Below are 22036 nucleotides of genomic sequence, written 5' to 3' on the forward strand. Positions count from 1 at the left end.
GCCACAATTGAATAACTGCAGTCCAGAAACTGCTTTCAGATTTTGATGAACTGATTCTTTAAAGTCTCAATAGAATAGCAACAAAGAGACATTTCTACAGTGAGTAAAGAGAGGAGAGAAAAAACAAGTGGGTGCCTTCAAAATAAGAAGACACTATCTGAGGCTCAAGGAAACGAGGCTGATCTATGCCAAGGAGCATTCAATCTAGTTCCAATGGAATAGCATTGTATTGGCACAGGAAAAAAAGCTACAGAGAAGAGTGTTACCCAATGAAAAGGCTAGATGGGTTCATGGTGAAGGTGGCCTCTGGAAATGTTCAAGTGTCTAAGGCCAATTCTTAATTCTCCAAGATGGGATTTCAGAGATTCATATTTGTTGTAATAATACCTTGGAAAGAAATAGAACAGTTTTATAAAGACTGAAAGGGAAGCAGCATTTTTTTCTTCCATATTGCCATGCTTCATACAAAATACATCGATTAAAGTCATCAAAAGATAAAGTAAACTTAAGTTGATATCACAAATAAAAATCTCAACCTAGTGGTTTCCTATGACTGACAACTGTCAGAAAATGAAGTCAACTAAAACTAAGTAGTCAGGGCTGTATACATCATATATCTGAATTATGTTGACATAGAATAAAAATTTAAAATGTTAATGTTATTGTGAGGTCTGAAACTGCTTGTCTGCTTAGACCATTGGAATATACCTTCTTAGGGCCCAAGGAGACTTGACTGTACAAAATTTCACATTCTATACAGCAGGCAAACTACACACCTGAAAGGATGTGGTCCCATTTCAATACCAGTATTCCCAGCTACACACTTTATCTCAATCCTCGGGATTAACTGACTAGACTTTCTTATTGAATTGCCTGGAGTAAAAATCATTCTGTTACCAGGAAGAAAGAGAACAAAATCAAAAACAAACAAACAAAAGGATTAAACAATCAGAGTTAGTGTCCCTGAATGCCAGCAGAGCACGACACAGGACTAAGGCGCTTTCTAGACTCTAAAGGAACAGCTCTGTGATTATAGCAAACAAGTGCCACTTGTAAAGATCAGCATCTACAGACACGTGACGGATGACTCCCCTTCAGATGACAGATTTCGGAGGAGTTTAAACATTACTTTCCAATCCTTAAATTACATCGCCTTACAAAAATAGAGTTTCCAAGCCTGTCATTTAGTTGTTAGTCTCAACAAGCACTGCCTACAATGGCAAAAAAGAAAAAAAAGAAAGAAAGAAAAGAAAAAAGGCTAGAGGATTCCAATGGCCATTGTTACGGTGTGATATTGGGAAAATTCTCACAACACACGGACCAAATAACATGTTACCGTAAGCTCTCAGCTATTTCAAATCTAGAACCATTTTAATGAGCTTTATTCCAAATGTTGGCATAACTCCTAAAACACAATGAAATGGGGTACTCAGAGAATGTTTAAAATAATACACTTGGTCCTTCCCTAAAAAATGAAGAAACTGAAGCCAAAGAAGTCAAGCTACTCATACTCTATGGCAAAAGTAAGGTTAGAAGAAAGTCTGTCCCCTGCTAACAATGGGTATGATTATTCTAGTCTTTCATTTCACACATAGCAGCTGTGACCCTCAACTTGAAATCCCCAGTCACAAATCAATTAATTAATGATTTCTATCTGTAGACTTTGCATATTTAAGGTAGAATATAAAGAAAATGAGAAGGAAGGGCACAGCTCACTAATGCAAAGGAAAAACCCAATGCTCTAAGATGACCTTTCTCCCTAGCAGAAAGAGACGATAGTTTGGTTAGATGAACAGGTAACAACAAATACTGATTAAGTCTGAGGAACGTGGGACCCTCAAGCACCTCAAGTGTTTTACTGTACTGATTCTTGAAAGATATCTGAAAATATTTTTAAAAGTTGAATATAGAGAAGTATATATACAACAAAAACATAAATTATGCCCACGCAAGTATTTATTTAAAAAAAAACACAGTTATGCGCCATACTAAAAAAAGTAGGACTATTTGTAAACACTACTGGCTGATGATGAAGATGTTATGTAACAGACAGAGGAGCACATGGATAGTCCCTAGAAATAGACAAGAAAAACGTGTCAATATGTGTTACGTCATGGATAATTTCTGAAACAAAAGGAAAACAGAAAGCAAGCTAACCAACAGCCATCTTTCCTTTCTGCTTCCCAGCTGTGTGTGAAACAGGACGATGCTCAAGCTCCTTCTAGCACTGCAGTGTCACCCAGAAGCATTACACTCTCAACCATGAGCCAAAACAAGCCCTTCCTTTCTCAGATTGCCTGGAGTCAGGTAGCTTGACACAATCATGAGAAGAGGAAAGAATACGGTATGTTTCAACAGGGAGTTTACAGGCAGGACCTGACCTATGAAAGTGTTCAGAAGGAAGGTAACAGAGTAAAACACCAATCAAAAGGCCTTACAGGTCACCAAGTCAGTGGACTTGATAATAAACATGATCTTCAGCAACTACTTGCCACCATTTCCCCAAATATCTTCAAGCACCAACGAAAGACCTAGAAAATGAACTGTCTGCTCTTCGATTATCACCTGTCTTAACAAAGGACACTATCACCCACCCAATTCTATGAGAAAGTAGTCCTTAACACAACATCCAATCTGCAACCACCATCAATAACTTAAGTGTACCCTCTCTCCATTAACAAGCAGCAACAGTATAAACCAAGATAACCATGTTCTACATCCCTCTAAGCCGGAACATTTGCATGATTTCTCCCCTCTGATTTATCTGCCAAACATCAACCTCTACAAACCAAAGAACTCACTCCACTTAATTCCCTCTGAAGTGCCTAAAAACTAGAAGGCTTACTGTTACTTCAGTTACTTGAACTATCTATCCCATGAGCACCTGCAGCCAACTTATCTGATGTCATCCTTACGTGCACTGGAATAATTGTCATTCTTTTGCATTATATTGGATTCTTTTATTTTTATTAACTTGAGTATTTCTTATATACATTTCGAGTGTTATTCCCTTTCCCGGTATCCGGGCAAACATCCCCCTCCCCCCTCCCCTTCCTTATGGGTGTTCCCCTCCCAACCCTCCCCCCATTGCCGCCCTCCCCCCATAGTCTAGTTCACTGGGGGTTGAGTCTTGGCAGGACCCAGGGCTTCCCCTTCCACTGGTGCTCTTACTAGGATATTCATTGCTACCTATGAGGTCAGAGTCCAGGGTCAGTCCATGTATAGTCTTTAGGTAGTGGCTTAGTCCCTGGAAGCTCTGGTTGCTTGGCATTGTTGTACATATGGAGTCTCGAGCCCCTTCAAGCTCTTCCAGTTCTTTCTCTGATTCCTTCAACTGGGGTCCTATTCTCAGTTCAGTGGTTTGCTGCTGGCATTCGCCTCTGTATTTGCTGTATTCTGGCTGTGTCTCTCAGGAGCAATCTACATCCGGCTCCTGTCGGTTTGCACTTCTTTGCTTCATCCATCTTGTCTAATTGGGTGGCTCTATATGTATGGACCACATGTGGGGCAGGCTCTGAATGGGTGTTCCTTCAGTCTCTGTTTTAATCTTTGCCTCTCCCTTCCCTGCCAAGGGTATTCTTTTTCCTCATTTGAAGAATGAGTGAAGCATTCAACTTTTGATCATCCGTCTTGAGTTTCGTTTGTTCTAGGGATCTAGGGTAATTCAAGCATTTGGGCTAATAGCCACTTATCAAAGAGTGCATACCATGTATGTCTTTCTGTGATTGGGTTAGCTCACTCAGGATGATGTTTTCCAGTTCCAACCATTTGCGAATTTCATAAACTCGTTGTTTTTGATAGCTGAGTAATATTCCCTTGTGTAGATGTACCACATTTTCTGTATCCATTCCTCTGTTGAAGGGCATCTGGGTTCTTTCCAGTTTCTGGCTATTATAAATAAGGCTGCGATGAACATAGTGGAGCACGTGTCTCTTTTATATGTTGAGGCCTCTTTTGGGTATATGCCCAAGAGAGGTATAGCTGGATCCTCAGGCAGTTCAATGTCCAATTTTCTGAGGAACCTCCAGACTGATTTCCAGAATGGTTTTACCAGTCTGCAATCCCACCAACAATGGAGGAGTGTTCCTCTTTCTCCACATCCTTGCCAGCATCTGCTGTCACCTGAGGTTTTGATCTTAGCCATTCTCACTGGTGTGAGGTGAAATCTCAGGGTTGTTTTGATTTGCATTTCCCTTATGACTAAAGATGTTGAACATTTCTTTAGGTGTTTCTCAGCCATTCGGCATTCCTCAGCTGTGAATTCTTTGTTTAGTTCTGAACCCCATTGTTTAATAGGGTTATTTGTCTCCCTGCGGTCTAACTTCTTGAGTTCTTTGTATATTTTGGATATAAGGCCTCTATCTGTTGTAGGATTGGTAAAGATCTTTTCCCAATCTGTTGGTTGCCATTTTGTCCTAACCACAGTGTCCTTTGCCTTACAGAAGCTTTGCAGTTTTATGAGATCCCATTTGTCGATTCTTGATCTTAGAGCATAAGCCATTGGTGTTTTGTTCAGGAAATTTTTTCCAGTGCCCATGTGTTCCAGATGCTTCCCTAGTGTTTCTTCTATTAGTTTGAGTGTGTCTGGTTTGATGTGGAGGTCCTTGATCCACTTGGACTTAAGCTTTGTACAGGGTGATAAGCATGGATCGATCTGCAGTCTTCTACATGTTGCCCTCCAGTTGAACCAGCACCATTTGCTGAAAATGCTATCTTTTTTCCATTGGATGGTTTTGGCTCCTTTGTCAAAAATCAAGTGACCATAGGTGTGTGGGTTCATTTCTGGGTCTTCAATTCTATTCCATTGGTCTATCTGTCTGTCTCTGTACCAATACCATGCAGTTTTTATCACTATTGCTCTGTAATACTGCTTGAGTTCAGGGATAGTGATTCCCCCTGAAGTCCTTTTATTGTTGAGGATAGCTTTAGCTATCCTGGGTTTTTTGTTATTCCAGATGAATTTGCAAATTGTTCTGTCTAACTCTTTGAAGAATTGGATTGGTATTTTGATGGGGATTGCATTGAATCTGTGGATTGCTTTTGGTAAAATGGCCATTTTTACTATTTTAATCCTGCCAATCCATGAGCATGGGAGATCTTTCCATCTTCTGAGGTCTTCTTCAATTTCTTTCCTCAGTGTCTTGAAGTTCTTATTGTACAGATCTTTTACTTGCTTGGTTAAAGTCACACCGAGGTACTTTATATTATTTGGGTCTATTATGCAGGGTGTCGTTTCCCTAATTTCTCTCTCGGCTTGTTTCTCTTTGGTATAGAGGAAGGCAACTGATTTATTGGAGTTAATTTTATACCCAGCCACTTTGCTGAAGTTGTTTATCAGCTTTAGTAGTTCACTGGTGGAACTTTTGGGATCACTTAAATATACTATCATGTCATCTGCAGATAGTGATATTTTGACCTCTTCTTTTCCGATCTGTATCCCCTTGATCTCCTTTTGTTGTCTGATTGCTCTGGCTAGAACTTCAAGAACTATATTGAATAAGTAGGGAGAGAGTGGGCAGCCTTGTCTAGTCCCTGATTTTAGTGGGATTGCTTCAAGTTTCTCTCCATTTAGTTTAATGTTAGCAACTGGTTTGCTGTATATTGCTTTTACTATGTTTAGGTATGGGCCTTGAATTCCTATTCTTTCCAGGTCTTTTATCATGAAGGGGTGTTGAATTTTGTCAAATGCTTTCTCAGCATCTAATGAAATGATCATGTGGTTCTGTTCTTTCAGTTTGTTTATATAATGGATCACGTTGATGATTTTCCGTATATTAAACCATCCCTGCATGCCTGGGATGAATCCTACTTGATCATGGTGGATGATTGTTTTGATGTGCTCTTGAATTCAGTTTGCCAGAATTTTATTGAGTATTTTTGCGTCGATATTCATAAGGGAAATTGGTCTGAAGTTCTCTTTCTTTGTTGTGTCTTTGTGTGGTTTAGGTATAAGAGTAATTGTGGCTTCGTAGAAGGAATTCGGTAGTGCTCCATCTGTTTCAATTTTGTGGAATAGTTGTGATAATATTGGTATGAGGTCTTCTATGAAGGTTTGATAGAATTCTGCACTAAACCTGTCTGGACCTGGGCTCTTTTTGGTTGGGAGACCTTTAATGAATGCTTCTATTTCCTTAGGAGTTATGGGGTTGTTTAACTGGTTTATCTGTTCCTGATTTAACTTCGATACCTGGTATCTGGCTAGGAAATTGTCCATTTCCTGAAGATTTTCAAGTTTTGTTGAATATAGGCTTTTATAGTAAGATCTGATGATTTTTTGAATTTCCTCTGAATCTGTAGTTATGTCTCCCTTTTCATTTCTGATTTTGTTAATTTGGACGCACTCTCTGTGTCCTCTCGTTAGTCTGGCTAAGGGTTTATCTATCTTGTTGATTTTCTCAAAGAACCAACTTTTGGTTCTGTTGATTCTTTCTATGGTCCTTTTTGTTTCTACTTGGTTGATTTCAGCTCTGAGTTTGATTATTTCCTGCCTTCTACTCCTCCTGGGTGTATTTGCTTCTTTTTGTTCTAGAGCTTTTAGGTGTGCTGTCAAGCTGCTGACATATGCTCTTTCCTGTTTCTTTCTGTAGGCACTCAGCGCTATGAGTTTTCCTCTTAGCACAGCTTTCATTGTGTCCCATAAGTTTGGGTATGTTGTACCTTCATTTTCATTAAATTCTAAAAAGTTTTTAATTTCTTTCTTTATTTCTTCCTTGACCAGGTTATCATTGCGTAGAGCATTGTTCAATTTCCACGTATATGTGGGCATTCTTCCTTGATTGTTATTGAAGAGCAGTTTTAGGCCGTGGTGGTCCGATAGCACGCATGGGATTATTTCTATCTTTCTGTACCTGTTGAGGCCCGTTTTTTGACCAGTTATATGGTCAATTTTGGAGAAAGTACCATAAGGAGCTGAGAAGAAGGTATATCTTTTTGCTTTAGGATAGAATGTTCTATAAATATCCGTTAAGTCCATTTGGCTCATGACTTCTCTTAGTCTGTTGACATCACTGTTTAATTTCTGTTTCCATGATCTGTCCATTGATGAGAGTGGGGTGTTGAAATCTTCCACTATTATTGTGTGAGGTGCAATGTGTGTTTTGAGCTTTAGTAAGGTTTCTTTTACATATGTAGGTGCCCTTGCATTTGGGGCATAGGTATTTAGGATTGAGAGTTCATCTTGGTGGATTTTTCCTTTGATGAATATGAAGTGTCCTTCCTTATCTTTTTTGATGACTTTTAGTTGGAAATTGATTTTATTTGATATTAGAATGGCTACTCCAGCTTGCTTCTTCTGACCATTTGCTTGGAAAGTTGTTTTCCAGCCTTTCACTCTGAGGTAGTGTCTGTCTTTGTCTCTGAGGTGTGTTTCCTGTAGGCAGCAGAATGCAGGGTCCTCGTTGCGTATCCAGTTTGTTAATCTATGTCTTTTTATTGGGGAGTTGAGGCCATTGATATTGAGAGATATTAAGGAATAGTGATTATTGCTTCCCGTTATATTCATATTTGGATGTGAGGTTATGTTTGTGTGCTTTCATTCTCTTTGTTTTGTTGCCAAGACGATTAGTTTCTTGCTTCTTCTAGGTTATAGCTTGCCTCCTTATGTTGGGCTTTACCATTTATTATCCTTTGTAGTGCTGGATTTGTAGAAAGATATTGTGTAAATTTGGTTTTGTCAGGGAATATCTTGGTTTCTCCATCAATGTTAATTGAGAGTTTTTCTGGATACAGTAACCTGGGCTGGCATTTGTGTTCTCTTAGGGTCTGTATGACATCAGTCCAGGATCTTCTGGCCTTCATAGTTTCTGGGGAGAAGTCTGGTGTGATTCTGATAGGTCTGCCTTTATATGTTACTTGACCTTTTTCCCTTACTGCTTTTAATATTCTTTCTTTATTTTGTGCATTTGGTGTTTTGACAATTATGTGACGGGAGGTGTTTCTTTTCTGGTCCAATCTATTTGGAGTTCTGTAGGCTTCTTGTATGCCTATGGGTATCTCTTTTTTTAGGTTAGGGAAGTTTTCTTCTATGATTTTGTTGAAGATATTTACTGGTCCTTTGAGCTGGGAGTCTTCACTCTCTTCTATACCTATTATCCTTAGGTTTGATCTTCTCATTGAGTCCTGGATTTCCTGTATGTTTTGGACCAGTAGCTTTTTCCGCTTTACATTATCTTTGACAGTTGAGTCAATGATTTCTATGGAATCTTCTGCTCCTGAGATTCTCTCTTCCATCTCTTGTATTCTGTTGGTGAAGCTTGTATCTACAGCTCCTTGTCTCTTCTTTTGGTTTTCTATATCCAGGGTTGTTTCCATGTGTTCTTTCTTGATTGCTTCTATTTCCATTTTTAATTCCTTCAACTGTTTGATTTTGTTTTCCTGGAATTCTTTCAGGGATTTTTGTGTCTCCTCTCTATGGGCTTCTACTTGTTTATTTATGTTTTCCTGGAATTCTTTCAGGCATTTTTGCGATTCCTCTCTGTAGGCTTCTACTTGTTCTCTAAGGGAGTTCTTCACGTCTTTCTTGAAGTCCTCCAGCATGATGATCAAAAATGATTTTGAAACTAGATCTTGCTTTTCTGGTGTGTTTGGATATTCCATGTTTGTTTTGATGGGAGAATTGGGCTCCGATGGTGCCATGTAGTCTTGGTTTCTGTTGCTTGTGTTCCTGTGCTTGCCTCTTGCCATCAGATTATCTCTAGTGTTACTTTGTTCTGCTATTTCTGACAGTGGCTAGACTGTCCTATAAGCCTGTGTGTCAGGAGTGCTGTAGACCTGTTTTCCTCTCTTTCAGCCAGTTATGGGGACAGAGTGTTCTGCTTTCGGGCGTGTAGTTTTTCCTCTCTACAGGTCTTCAGCTGTTCCTGTGGGCCTGTGTCTTGAGTTCACCAGGCAGCTTTCTTGCAGCAGAAAAGTTGGTCTTACCTGTGGTCCCGAGGCTCAAGTTCGCTCGTGGGGTGCTGCCCACGGGCTCTCTGCAGCGGCAGCAACCAGGAAGACCCGTGCCGCCGTTTCCGGGAGCTTCAGTGCACCAGGGTTCCAGATGGTCTTTGGCTTTTTCCTCTGGCGTCCGAGATGTGTGTGCAGAGAGCAGTCTCTTCTGGTTTCCCAGGCTTGTCTGCCTCTCTGAAGGTTTAGCTCTCCCTCCCACGGGATTTGGGTGCAGAGAACTGTTTATCCGGTCTGTTTCCTTCAGGTTCCTGCGCTGTCTCAGGCAGGTGTCCTGCTGCTCCTGGGCCCTCCCCCACGGGAGCCCAGAGGCCTTATACAGTTTCCTCTTGGGCCAGGGATGTGAGCAGGGGTGAGCAGTGTTGGTGGTCTCTTCCGCTCTTGCAGCCTCAGGAGTGCCCACCTGACCAGGCGGTGAGGTCTCTCTCTCTCACGGGGTCTGGGAGCAGAGAGCTGCTGCGGGCCGGGATCCGCGGGTGTCTGGATTCTTATTCTCAATAAACATAGGGAGTAAGTAAAAATGTTAGCAAGTAAAAGATTGGGGGGATGGTGAAGCCATTGCCTTATTTTAGTAAATTGTTATTATTTACATATATTTATGTATTAATGTGATTAAACTCTATTTCCAAATAAAATCTCAGCTCTATTAAACAAAGACATTATTCAGGATCCATATTTATTTTTTCGATGTGCCTGATTATTAGAAATACCCAAGATGGTCACTGAATAAATATGTAAACTTTGTTCCGAACGTCTATAATTTCTTCTGATTGTTTACTTTTTTAATTATGATGCCAAAGTGAAAGATTTTTATTACATCTGTTATCATCCCTGGGACACTTACTGGTTTCTGAATGGGATAATAGAGATACAGAAGGCCTAAGAAGATCACAAATGAAACTTGAACAGTCCAAAAGATGTACTCCGAAGAATCTGTAGGACAGTGCTCTCAGATCAAAGAAATTATGGTATTTAGAGAAAGCAGACCATTCTGACTTATGAGTTCATAGTAGTCATAGTAAGAGTCTATTTTGATTTCCCATACATATTTTTATTTTAAGAACATGGGAGTAAGAACACACGGACATTAGGTAGAATTTTAAATAAATATATCTTTCAGTGGAATATCCTCAATTAAATTGCTCCCATAGTTGGGACCTGATATATTATATTCATAGAATCTTAAAAATATTTAAATGATTCAAATAATCAAAAGCACAATAACTTCTGTGTATGAGAAACTATAAAATGTAACATATATATATAATTAAAATATGTTGTGTTCTATAGAAATCATTCTTAAAGTTCACAAGATTTGGAAAGGTTGTGGCTCACATTTGTAGTTGAAATGCTTGAAAGGGGGACACAAGTGGGCTTCTGAGAGTAAGCTCCAGGACGTCCTGGGCTACAATGTAAAATCCTGTCTCAACAAACCGTAAACAAGCAAAAAAAAAACCAAAACTCATATCACATGTTTCCTATATGATAGGAAAAAAATCTCTTTAATTAAAATATTTAAAGTTTTAAATGTAGTGATATATGAATTGCATAGTGAGTTGCAGTCCTTTGTTTTAATTTAAGTCGTTTGTAGATCAATAGGGCACAGCAGAATAGAATTTCATCAAAGTCACTTATGTTCAAAGTCAAAAAAACTCATGTTTTCAGCTGTATTGTTTATCTCTGAGAAATGGGGCTGCCTACAACGCTCAGAGAACAGGGCTCTGACTAATTATAACTCAAGGTTCACTAATTAGTCTTCAATATCTTTTCTTTCCAGATAACAGCCAGCCACAGTGGGGGTCAACTTTTAAACTTGCTTTATTTTTTTTTTGGTTAAATTTCCATCCAACTTCTGCTTTCCTAGTCTCACTATGCTTTAAAACATTATAATACAATAAAAGTGAAAAATGTACTAGTCCTCACTTGACAGGGAAAGAGAATTCTCGGCCAGGCGCCACGGTCAAATTCTGCTTTACATAAAAAGATTACAAATGGATGGAGCAGGAAAACAAGAAAAGCCATCTCTTTGCTCAGCAAATACTGTCCTATGTACCCTGTTCAGAGAGCAAAGTGATAATTTAATATAATCCTTTCAAATTTCATAGGTGTCTCTTCGCACGTCACAGGTCCCTGACTGATAAGTCCTCGGCAGTTATGCTTAGTTTCATTCTTGTTTGGTTTAATGCAGACAGAGTTGACTTTTAAATCACATAGTCTGCAAAGCCAGGGCATTGCGAGCATGGCATCCTTGGCAAGTGATAAGCTCTAATTTCATGGGCCCTCAATTTCTCATTCATTATTTCATACATTGAATGGATATTGAATGAACGCTTGTTAAATTCCAAGACATCTGCTCGGTTCTAGGACTATAGCACTGATCAGCATAATCTTTCAATCATGTAAATTAGAGAGAAATAATTACAAATATGCAATATTTTTGGCAAGGGTCAAGGCCTGGATGAAAATACAGAGGACAGTAAGTGGCTTCTCAGAACTGACACTGATGGTGGCCCAAATGAACTGAGTAAACTACAGGGAAAGGGGTGTGCAGCAAAGGTCCTGGGGACATTCCCAGTACTCACAGTAAGCTATTGAGCTGGCTGCCCAGAAAGGCAAGGGAGACTTAGGAGGTCCCCTATAGTGAGCAAGACTGAACCTTGAATACCGAGGGAATGAATGAAATTTATCATAATTCTCACATAAAACAATTAGAGGGGTTTTGTTTTGTTTACTCGCTGTGTTTTATTTTTCAGGAAGGGGTAGAATTGAAAGTCTTTCCAGTTCTTGGGTAGAAGCCAGAAGACAATAGGGAAGGGGAAGGCTCTGGAAGAAATGACTAGAACATGTTAGTGGAAAGGCAATGTAGAAACGAGAGACCTGTCTGACACCATCAAGAAGTGGTAGAGAATAGTGAAAAGGGTTCTGGCTCCAGATTGAAGACAAAGCAGGAAGGTTTAAATGTAAAAAGCATGAATTATCAGAAACTGACAGTTTAGTATTGACTGATGTTTAGAACTGAACAACCACAAATTCTTTTACCAAGCTCGATGACTCCAAACCTGTTCGTGTTCAACCAGGCAGTTTAGAACAGATAAGCTCGACAGAATCATTAATACAGACTGATGCAGAGCTGAAAAAAGTTTATTTGAGAAGAGAGGGAGGGAGAGCTAAGTAGCCTAAATGATGACAAAACTGGAAAGCAGAGTCACGGTACACTTTTTATAAACTGCACTTTTCTTCTAACACATCCAAGACCCTACTATCTTTCAAACAAGACCTGTTTCTTTGTCATTAATGTTGTTTACTGAACAAAATATAAATATTCTCCAGAAATGATAGAAGAGTAGTTTCATGGTATTTGTAGAAATGCCAGCTAAATCAAAATTAACAGGGGAGATTAAAAAAGGATCTGAAGTTGCAGAGTTGATTCATAAACAAATGTTAGTGTTCTTACAGTGGTTGCTAGGCAGTGTCTTGAGGGTAAAGAGGATAACAGGGACATCTTGACAACATGGTGGTTTTCATGTGGAAACAGGAGGTATGATTTTGGTTCTTAAGAATTTCTACATACATTCTGAATACTTGAAGGGCTATGCTCTTTGCACCACCACACACCTAGCAAAATGATTAGAATATTTGTCCATATCCTTGTCCTTGAAATGAGATTGCAATGGAAATGTGTGTCATGGTGCACCCATGAATTTATAAATAACACTAAACTCTGTATATCCTTTCTTCGTTGTTCTTATATGTATAAAGCTATGATAAACTTTCATCTTCTCATTTATTAAAAAATACTTACTGTTTTTTCGTGCCCAGAGTGTCTACCATCATCATATCTCTCTCTGGCGGCTCTTAGTATGTATAAGAGTTTATTGAACATTAGGAGCTTGATATGTTAATATGCTTATCAAGATGGCTAATGATGTCTGGCTAGTACATACAGTACAGATCGCCTGGAAATAATGATAATCTGTACCTAGATTAGGCCAAGTACAATAGATGAGAATTCATCATGCTATAGGAAATTATATGCAATTTTAAACTAAAGCCTTCCTTATTTTCTGGAATGTTCCATTAGATGTTATTTTTTTTACTATGATTGACCATAAGTACCTGAAAAGAATGCGAAGTGACATTGAATAAAGGAAGGCTGTTGCATTTCACCTGGAGTGTTGCACTGCTCAACCAAATCTCACACGGCTTAGATTTCCCTACGTCCCTAACATGCTATCAATGTCCCTTAGCCATCAACTTCAGACTTAAACAGTGACTTAATAAGATGCCCAGCCTAAAATGTAGTATTTCAGATGTTTGATTAATGTAGAGAGAGGTGAGAGGTTAAGTCCATTTCTAACACATTCCCAGATAAATGGGAGAAATCAGTCCTCTTGGTCTTGTTTCACCTTTCACAGTGGGAATAAATGGCCTGTCTCAATACATTGAATGTCACGTTGTTCTTATATTTGTGTTCTTCTGTTGGTGAATTCACTATTTACTACAGCCTCCTGGTGTAGTTTGGAAGTACTCTCTAGTGTTCCTGTGTGTGAAAACATGGTTGAGGATGTGATGGTTCCCAGGGAGTAAATGCAAATAGAACATAAACTCTGCTCCTGCATGGTCTTCACTGTCATTGGCCATGAGTTCAATGTTCATGAATCAAAAGCAATCAAATATTTCTAACAATGTAGAGTTATGTCCTGTTTGATGATGACATGAAGATTATAGAGGGCTTGGTGGATCAATCGTTCTTTATTTGTAACTTTCGTAACTGTACACTACAAGTTGCATGAAGACGGACTAAACGGTTGGCCACACATTCCCAATATAATAAATGTGCAGTGGCTCCCTAGTTAGCTGTATCCGTGAGATTCCTGGCAGCAGCAATAAAAGCTGCTAGATATGGATATTCTTTCAACCAAAGCTAACAAGAATCCCATATTTGCATAGGCAGCTAGAAACTCTGCTGAAAGACAAATTTTGCAGCAATAAAGGCAAAAGCATTCAGCACCAAAAAAGAGACAAAGTTCAAAAAATTACAGAAGAATGCTTAAAATATGCTGATTCTTAGAAAAGCATCAGTATAAAGGATAAAGAAAGATTATCTGAATTCTTTACACTTAAAATTCTGAAGGAAAAATTCATATCATCCAAAGAAAAATCTGCTAGTTTAAATGGAAATCACAAACATGTGAAAGTGTCAAGAAAGATGTCTAGACATGAGAGACATGACATAAAGCTTATAGGTGGCTCCTTGGATCAGTGGCTCCATGTTTGCTACACGTCACCTACAGAATGCAGTAACTACGTATTACATATTATATGGAAACTAAATAAATGAATGGCTACATGATTCCAATATACTAAAATGCATGGTCTCCCTACTTAGCTATATAAACTGACTAGTACCAAACATTTGACATGTTGTCTAATAACAAATTAGGCAGAACTTAGAGGGAAAATAATGAAAGAAGTGTAAGTTACAGCTTAGGAGGTGACTGTAGACCATTGAGGCATGGAAAAGAAAATCAGAAAGAAGAAAGAGATAGAAGATACCATGAGGATATCTTAAATGCATTTAAAGGGGAGTGCAAAGAAGCAAAGATTGAATCCAGGGACAAGAAAAAATAGAAACCATACACTGAAAGCTTCATAAGACATGCTTCCAAGGAGAAATCCTCTAAATCAGATAGAAATGAAAGTCTTACCTTTGTACTACATCAGCTCTGGGCATTCTATAAGTACTTTACATGCATAATTCTTCTAATATTGACACTTGTTGAGAAAGATGCTGCTATCTTGGCCTAAAGCACAAGGGACACATTCTTCCCCAAAGCACATGGCTGGTCATTGGGAAAGTGGACTAAAGCCTAGATAGATTGTCTCTGCTGTCTCGGACTTGAATCCTAAACTTTAAAAAAATATTCCTTTAAAGAATGAGTGTTCCAGAAATATTCACTTAGGGCAATGGAAAAGGGCAATAATCAATGAGGCAGTATTAACCCTACATAAAATAAAGTTACAGAAACCATTTCTAAAAGTAAACATCTGTTCTAGTTTACCGTACACTGCTGTGATAGAACAACCTGGCAAAAACAACTTAAGGGAGAAAGGATTTATTTTAGCTCATAATTTCAGGTTAAAATTTAGCATTGTGAGAATGTAAAAACAATGGGCACATAAATTAGCTTATTATATCATATGCACAGTGAAAAGAAAAGAAATGATCAGTGCATACACACTTGAACTTAGCTTGCCTGTCTATATTCCTAGCCATTACAGTAGTCAAAGCCAAAGAATGTCATCACCGATGGTGTACTAGATACTTCCCCATCAATTAATTTAATCCCCCAAAGGCAAGCCCAGAGGCAAACCTGATCTACACTTACCCTCATTGGGTCTTTCTTCATAAGATACAGTTATGATCCCAGAAAAGGTAATTTCAAATACTAAATTATCTTAAATTATGAGAATAGTGAACTTTTGACAACTAATAGATTCTGTGGTAGGAATAACCATTAGTTACATGCTAAATGATGAGTCCACAGTTTCCAATAAACAATTCCATATACATGACCACAGAGAGAGTCCTAGTTAAAATTAGCATGGCATCTAACAAAAAAAATTGCCATAAATGTAGAAAATGATCCAAAGGGAAGACTGAGGGATAAAAGAGAAAGGAGAGCGATATAAGAAAATAGTGGGTGAGAGTAAAAAAAAGAAAGAAAAAGAAAATCTCTAGATTCGTATGAAGTTTTCAGAGAACAATTTAACCAATTAACAACATATGCAAAGATTTCTGTTCCCAATATAACTGGAAAGGCATAAAGCAATTAACTTTCAACAAAATGTATCCTAAATTAAATCATGGGATTTTAAAACTGAAGGTTTTTGGGTCTTTGACTGATAAATGAGAAATAAATAACTGAGCTGGGGAGAAAATGTCATAACAGATATTAAAACTCAATGGAATTATTCAAATACAGAGTTGGCAATCTACCAAGAAGTATATTTAAATGCCAAAGGGAAATAGATTTGGAAGATTTGAAGTAGTTGGAAGGAGTACCCATCCTATCTCAGTTGCTCAAGACATATATATCACAGTATTCATAAATAGAAAACCAAGGTGGGAAAGCATAGCATTTCCCAATCAAAAGACACATGGCTTAAAATCCATGAAGTAAATGCCACATGAGATAAAACTTTTTCAAGAACCCAAAAAAGAAAAAAAACCTGAAACTTCACAATCATACTTACAGAGAATTGTACTAAATTTCCTTGAAAAACAATGGCACCCTTTATGTAGAATACCATCAATAGAAATGAGATCAGAAACCCCAAGAACAGCTACAAAAATCAGTCAGGGAGAAGCATATTTAATATTCTGATGAAAATTCCTCCCAGCATGGTATACGGTCAGTGTTTCAATCAAATACACACTTGTAACAATTTTAGGCTGACATTTAATCTAAAATGACTACATAATCCATGCTTTCTTGGTACACTGTGGATGCTATACTCTAAAACTGTGAACATTGGGAATGAGGAAAAGAACATCAGACCCAAGGCCAAGAAGTACACAGAACAGAGTTTTAGGAAGAAGTAGACCTGCTGTGTAGGAAACAGTCTGAAATGTTATATTCCAAGCAGCCTTAGGACATGTTGCCCAAGAACACTGTTAAAGGCACTAGTGTTGCTTAAACTCTGAGAGGGTATGCACAAAAAGATTCTCCTCAAATTGGGTAGACTTCTATATAAGAAGAAAACCTTTTTCTTTCTCCCTCTCTTCTCCTCTTCTCCTTCTCTCTCTTCCTCTTCATAATACTAGAGTATGTACTCCATGTAGATGGACTAAAAGTTTGGAGCTCGCGTCAAAATCTCAATAAAGTTACTGTCAAAGAACAAATGACCCGAAATAAAAACAAAAGTGTCAAAAAGGTATTTGATCAAGAACATCTATAAAACCTTGGATATGGTTTGAAACAATGGTCCAGCTATTGCAGGGTATCCAAGTTTGGTCTGCAGCCTCTCTGTTCATTGTACCTCCAACTTTAGGGGATTCTATGCTCTCTTCTGGCCTCTGTGGACAGACACTTCATTCACACATGCACCACATGCATGAAGACTCAGAAACACACACACACACACACACACACACACACACACACACACTTTTATAAATAAATAAATATTGAAGAAAGGATATTTAAATCTAGGGTAAACAGCATATCAAATAGTGAAACTGTAATACTATTTACATATTCTTAAATCAAGAGGAACTCTGCAATCCTCATATAAAAACATCATTCAATGTTTTATGAATACCAGAGTGAATTCAGGAAAATATATGAAAAATGTGTGGTAGAAACAAGGTTGGACAAGGAACTAATCCCAAATTCTCCCCAAAAATGCCTTTTGCAAAGCAGAAAAGACTACAGAGTAAATAACACAGACCTTGTTTCCATTAGTAAAATATGGACTTTAGCTCCTGCAGTCCCTCTGATCCAGTAAACTGAATATTTTCGAGTAAACAAATAGATAGCACTCTCTCGTGAGACATGCAAAGCCAAATCAAAGGATTGAAGGTTTAAATCTGGGAAGCCGAATGTTAAAGCTTCTATTAGTGCTTCAAGAGAATAACTTTTTCATTTCACAATAAAGATAGAAAACAATTGACAGAAATCAGGGAAGATAAGTACAGAGTAAAAGACATCTTTTAAAACACAAAGCTAAGAACACTTGCATATTTGACCTTGTTAACAAGGGAATTAACTTTTGGCAAGCAAATGGTATATGAAAGTGATAAAAAAAAAGTCATCTGTAACACTGAGACATCCACAGCTGGGGATCAGCTAGGACCAGATAGATAATGGTGGCTGGTGGGGTGGAGTCATGTTTCCTTGGGGTTGTGGGGCTGCTAAACTGACAGTGTTCAGGTGAAGTATTATCACACCATGTACATGGAGACAGCATCAATTGAATAAATGGTTATTTAAAAAAAGAAAAAAGAAAACATGAAGGTGGGAAGGAGTCATGTCGACTGGATTCAGGAAACATTAGATTGGGAGGTAGACATGATCAAGATTTTATATATAAATATTTATAAATTATATATATATATAGTGTGTGTGTGTGTGTGTGTGTGTGTGTGTGTGTGTGTGTGTGTGTGAAATCATCAAATGATTTCACAGGTATTTCTAAGCATAGGCCTGCAGGAATAAAAAGTTGCTCATGTATGCACTATGGTAACTGCCACTAAGAAATTTAAAATGGTAACACACTTTTAGAAGTCCATGCACATGTAGTCAAAGTGTGGAAAGATGCCCAGACATTAAGTGTATTTAAGAACAGTAACCATCTACATAAGCAGGGAGGAAGATAGGACCCTCAGTAGAGTTTTGTCTCAGTGGAATAAATGGCATCTCAAATATTTCAAATTCTAAACAATAAGTGTCTGGGAACAGATATTTCTCATGTTTTCTTCATGCCATTAGCACATCCAATTTAAGTCATAGTTTTATTAACACATTCCATTTCAAACATAGTTAAAAGAAAGTAACATTATGATCAAGAATTATTTAACAATAAGACAAAACTAATTGATTAGAGTAATCACATGTGGGCTTTTGAACAGAACTACTCAAATCTTCAGCTTATAGAGAAGAAACAGAGATGAAAAACTACACACCTTTGAAGCAGGCACAAATAACTAATATATGTGCATGTGTGTATGTACATGTATGTAAATTTCATACATTCTTTCACTTAATTCTTCTGTCAATAATTAGTCTGAGCATTAGAAATCCACTGAAGGGGACTGCCAGTCTCCAAAGAAAACTGGTTTTGTGGACTGTGAATAAGTGTATTCTAATTTACCAACAGTAATTCAAAGCACCTTAAAAACACATTAAACACAATGTCTCTGTGTTTCATGAGTACTAAAGTGGGGCAAGGTTTTATTTTCACCCATTCACTACTCTTCTGTACAGAGAACAGCAAAATTCTCCACCTCATCGAGGGAAACAAAGAGCAGTGAAATAGACCAGAGCACAGCACAGTCGCGATTGGATGGGGACTACCGCTCAGTGACAATTCTTTCTGGGCTTCTACCTTCGGTAAAGGCATCCAGGACTTCTCTGAACTGCTTAGCAGCATCATGTCCACACAAACAGCCCACCTTTATTTTACATATTAGTAAAATATTCCATCCTCATACCCAAAATTATCTACTCTAAAAATAATTAAGTATCTTCCACCTCTGTATAATTAACTGTTAATAATAATCTAGTTCATTAACCTCTTTACCAGAATCTATATTCCTATTACATTAATTAAAAGATACACAGTTTGCACTTTATTAATGGAATGTATCATGAGGCTTAAGTGCAAGATTGCATTCTGATTCTTCAAAGTGAAGAAACACCACAAAGAATATAAAATAACACAAGGGAAAATAATATTACTGTATACCCAGTCTGTAGCAGATGACAAGAATAAAAGGAGTTAGAACTTTTGAGACTGATTAGAATGCTGGAGGAAAGGTTCAGGGTCATTCTGAGTTTAAGTTCTGAAAGTGAGAACATTTATCCTGATATCTACTCAGAAAGGCAAAGACACAACCAAAAAAAACAAGACAAGACAATATGAGAAAAAAGGAGATTAGGAGGGTTGGGGAGAGAAGAAGAGGTGAGGTACTGTGAGCTAGACAGGAAATTATTTTGTGTTTTGTGTTTGTCACCTTTTAATAACTTTTTATGACTACCAAGAATGTGAGGGTCAAGGGCTCTTTCCCCGGCCTGTATCCATATCTTAGATACATACTTTCAGACAGCTATATAGAAGGCTAAAGTTAGTGCTTATCTTAGTTTGGGTTTATTGAGGTCAGAAGACCAATCTTAAATCTGGGACACATCATAAAGTTTCAAGCCATGTAACAAGACATGGTGGAAGGAATCTATTTTCTTAAAATGTATTTAATATTATTAATGTTTTACTTATTCACTTTATATCCCACTCACTGACCCCAGGCTGTTCACCCCAACCTACAATCATTTCACTCCCTCCTATTCTCCTCTGAGCAGGTGATGTTACCCTCTCAGTATCCCCCACCCTGATATCTTTTGTATTCTTACCTGCTAGCCTTGCTCTCACTAGCAAGTTCCTCTATCTTTCAAACTTTCAATGGTATTAAAATCTACTTCAGCATTCAAAAACTAGCTAAGATATGAAGTGTGCACTAAACATCTACCAGATTCTTGGCTTTTGAGATGGAAAATAGCTGTGGTAGCATGAGTCAAATAATAGCCTATAACCCATTCTAATAAGTACACATATTCAATTTATTATATCATTCCTGTCCTAGAGAAACCTGAGGAGGGTTCCAAACTTAAGAGCCTGAGGCAGAATTATACATTCCATTTTTGAGTTTGTTTTTTTTTTTTAAATCACATCTTGTTTCAAAAGTCTAAACGACCACACAGATTCATATATACGTTATAAATATTGGTTTATATATATTTACAAATGTAAACTTACAGGCAAATTGGAGTTTAGCTTCTCTGCTGACTATTGTTCCAAGAGAATTTGTTGCAAAACACTGGTAACTTCCAGTATCCCAATTTCTGTTAGGGTTAATAACTATGAGATTTCCTCCGTTCAGTTTGTAACGATGGTCCAGACTTGTATCAATGTCACTGCCATTCAGCTGCCACCTGAAATGTAAATGTCAAGGTTATTTCTCTCCTTAGGGAGCTTAGGCTTAAATAGATGGCTCGATGTTCCCAACTCCACTGTAAGCATTCCTAGCCTCAAATCTCAACACTCAAAAGGCTGAGGCAGGAGGATTTCCGCAAGCTTCAGGCCAGTCTCAGAGGCTTAGTAAGACCCTATCTCAAAAGCATTCATAAAAGAACAGAAATGTATTTTGAGAAGCCAAAAGTAAAGTTTAGTAGGAATTATGGCAAAGCAGCATCTCAAAATTAAAGATGCTTGAGGGTTTTCAGGGGAGCTGGGGATAATTTAGCTTGTTCACCGGCTCCCATGAGAAAAATTTACACTGGGTCTATATGAGTGAAGATGGAGCAGAAACCAGAGGTAATTATCTCGGAAACTTCAGGCCAATCTCATGTTGACAACCTAGTAGGGGGTAGCACATTTCTTTGATTTATCTGGCCTGACTGAGCACATTTAATAAATTAATTGGTAACTCTTCAACTCTCCATTTCAATTTGTCTGAGTAAAGACCTATCCTGGGGCATTCATTCCCCTTTTTTTCTGAAGCCTACATAGAGCTTTTTACACAACAATGCACTGCAATAAAAGACCCAAAGACCACCTGGGGACCGAAAAAGTGGCAGCATAAACCCCAGGGACATAGTCATTAATGGAAGAAAACAAAATCCAAAGAAAACTAAAAATCCTTATCTTTAAATAACTTTTAACTGAAAAGTGAAAGTGTTTAAACACCAAGTATGTTGGCACACCGACGAAAAGCCACACATGTGCGTGATAATAAGGATATATTCATATTGTGAATTGAATCACCCACCTCCTAGATAACCAAATCTGACAATAAAACTACATGACCCATATATTTTAGCATATTGGAAAACTGGGCTCTATTGTACAGCATAAGGATTTTGAGAAAATGAGTAATATAATGTCTGCCCTTTAAAGGCTAACAACAGTTGTGTATATTATGGAACATGGAAAAATATTCTAATTTACAAAATATTTAATTTCCCTTATTAATGACCATGGCCCCCAAATTGAAAGTAGATTTTGAGTGCAGTGGTAAGAGCCCTAAACAAGCATGCAGATGACTGGGTACAAACCTCAATGATTTAGAGGTCTAAAATGGGACTGAAGCCTCTGATAGAAAATCCGTATCGGTGATTGATCACTTGAATCACTTCCTTAGGTATCAGCTCTGTAACTAGTCTGAATAGATATCAATATCGAGAACTCTCACCTACTTAGAAAACAGGGGTGATACAGAGAGCAGAAGCCTGTAAAAAAGAATTTTCACCTGCACAGGGTATTATGCAGGCAGATAACCGCTATCCTGTACGGATAACATTGATGAGGTCCACCT

The 22036-nt window shown here is 38.0% G+C and overlaps 1 protein-coding gene across 3 annotated transcripts in view; it reads right to left on the minus strand.

Annotated features, from left to right (window-relative positions):
- Cntn3 (contactin 3) overlaps positions 1 to 22036 on the minus strand; it is a 375608-nt gene that overhangs the window by 221782 nt on the left and 131790 nt on the right. For all 3 annotated transcript variants that reach the window (XM_087659082.1, NM_019329.2, XM_087659085.1), the window contains 1 exon segment: positions 20479 to 20654. In XM_087659082.1, the coding sequence (XP_087515208.1) occupies positions 20479 to 20654 (176 nt within the window).

The sequence above is a fragment of the Rattus norvegicus genome, chromosome 4 (genome assembly GCF_021556685.1).
Source record: "Rattus norvegicus strain SHRSP/BbbUtx chromosome 4, alternate assembly SHRSP_T2T, whole genome shotgun sequence".
Lineage (NCBI taxonomy): Eukaryota > Metazoa > Chordata > Mammalia > Rodentia > Muridae > Rattus > Rattus norvegicus.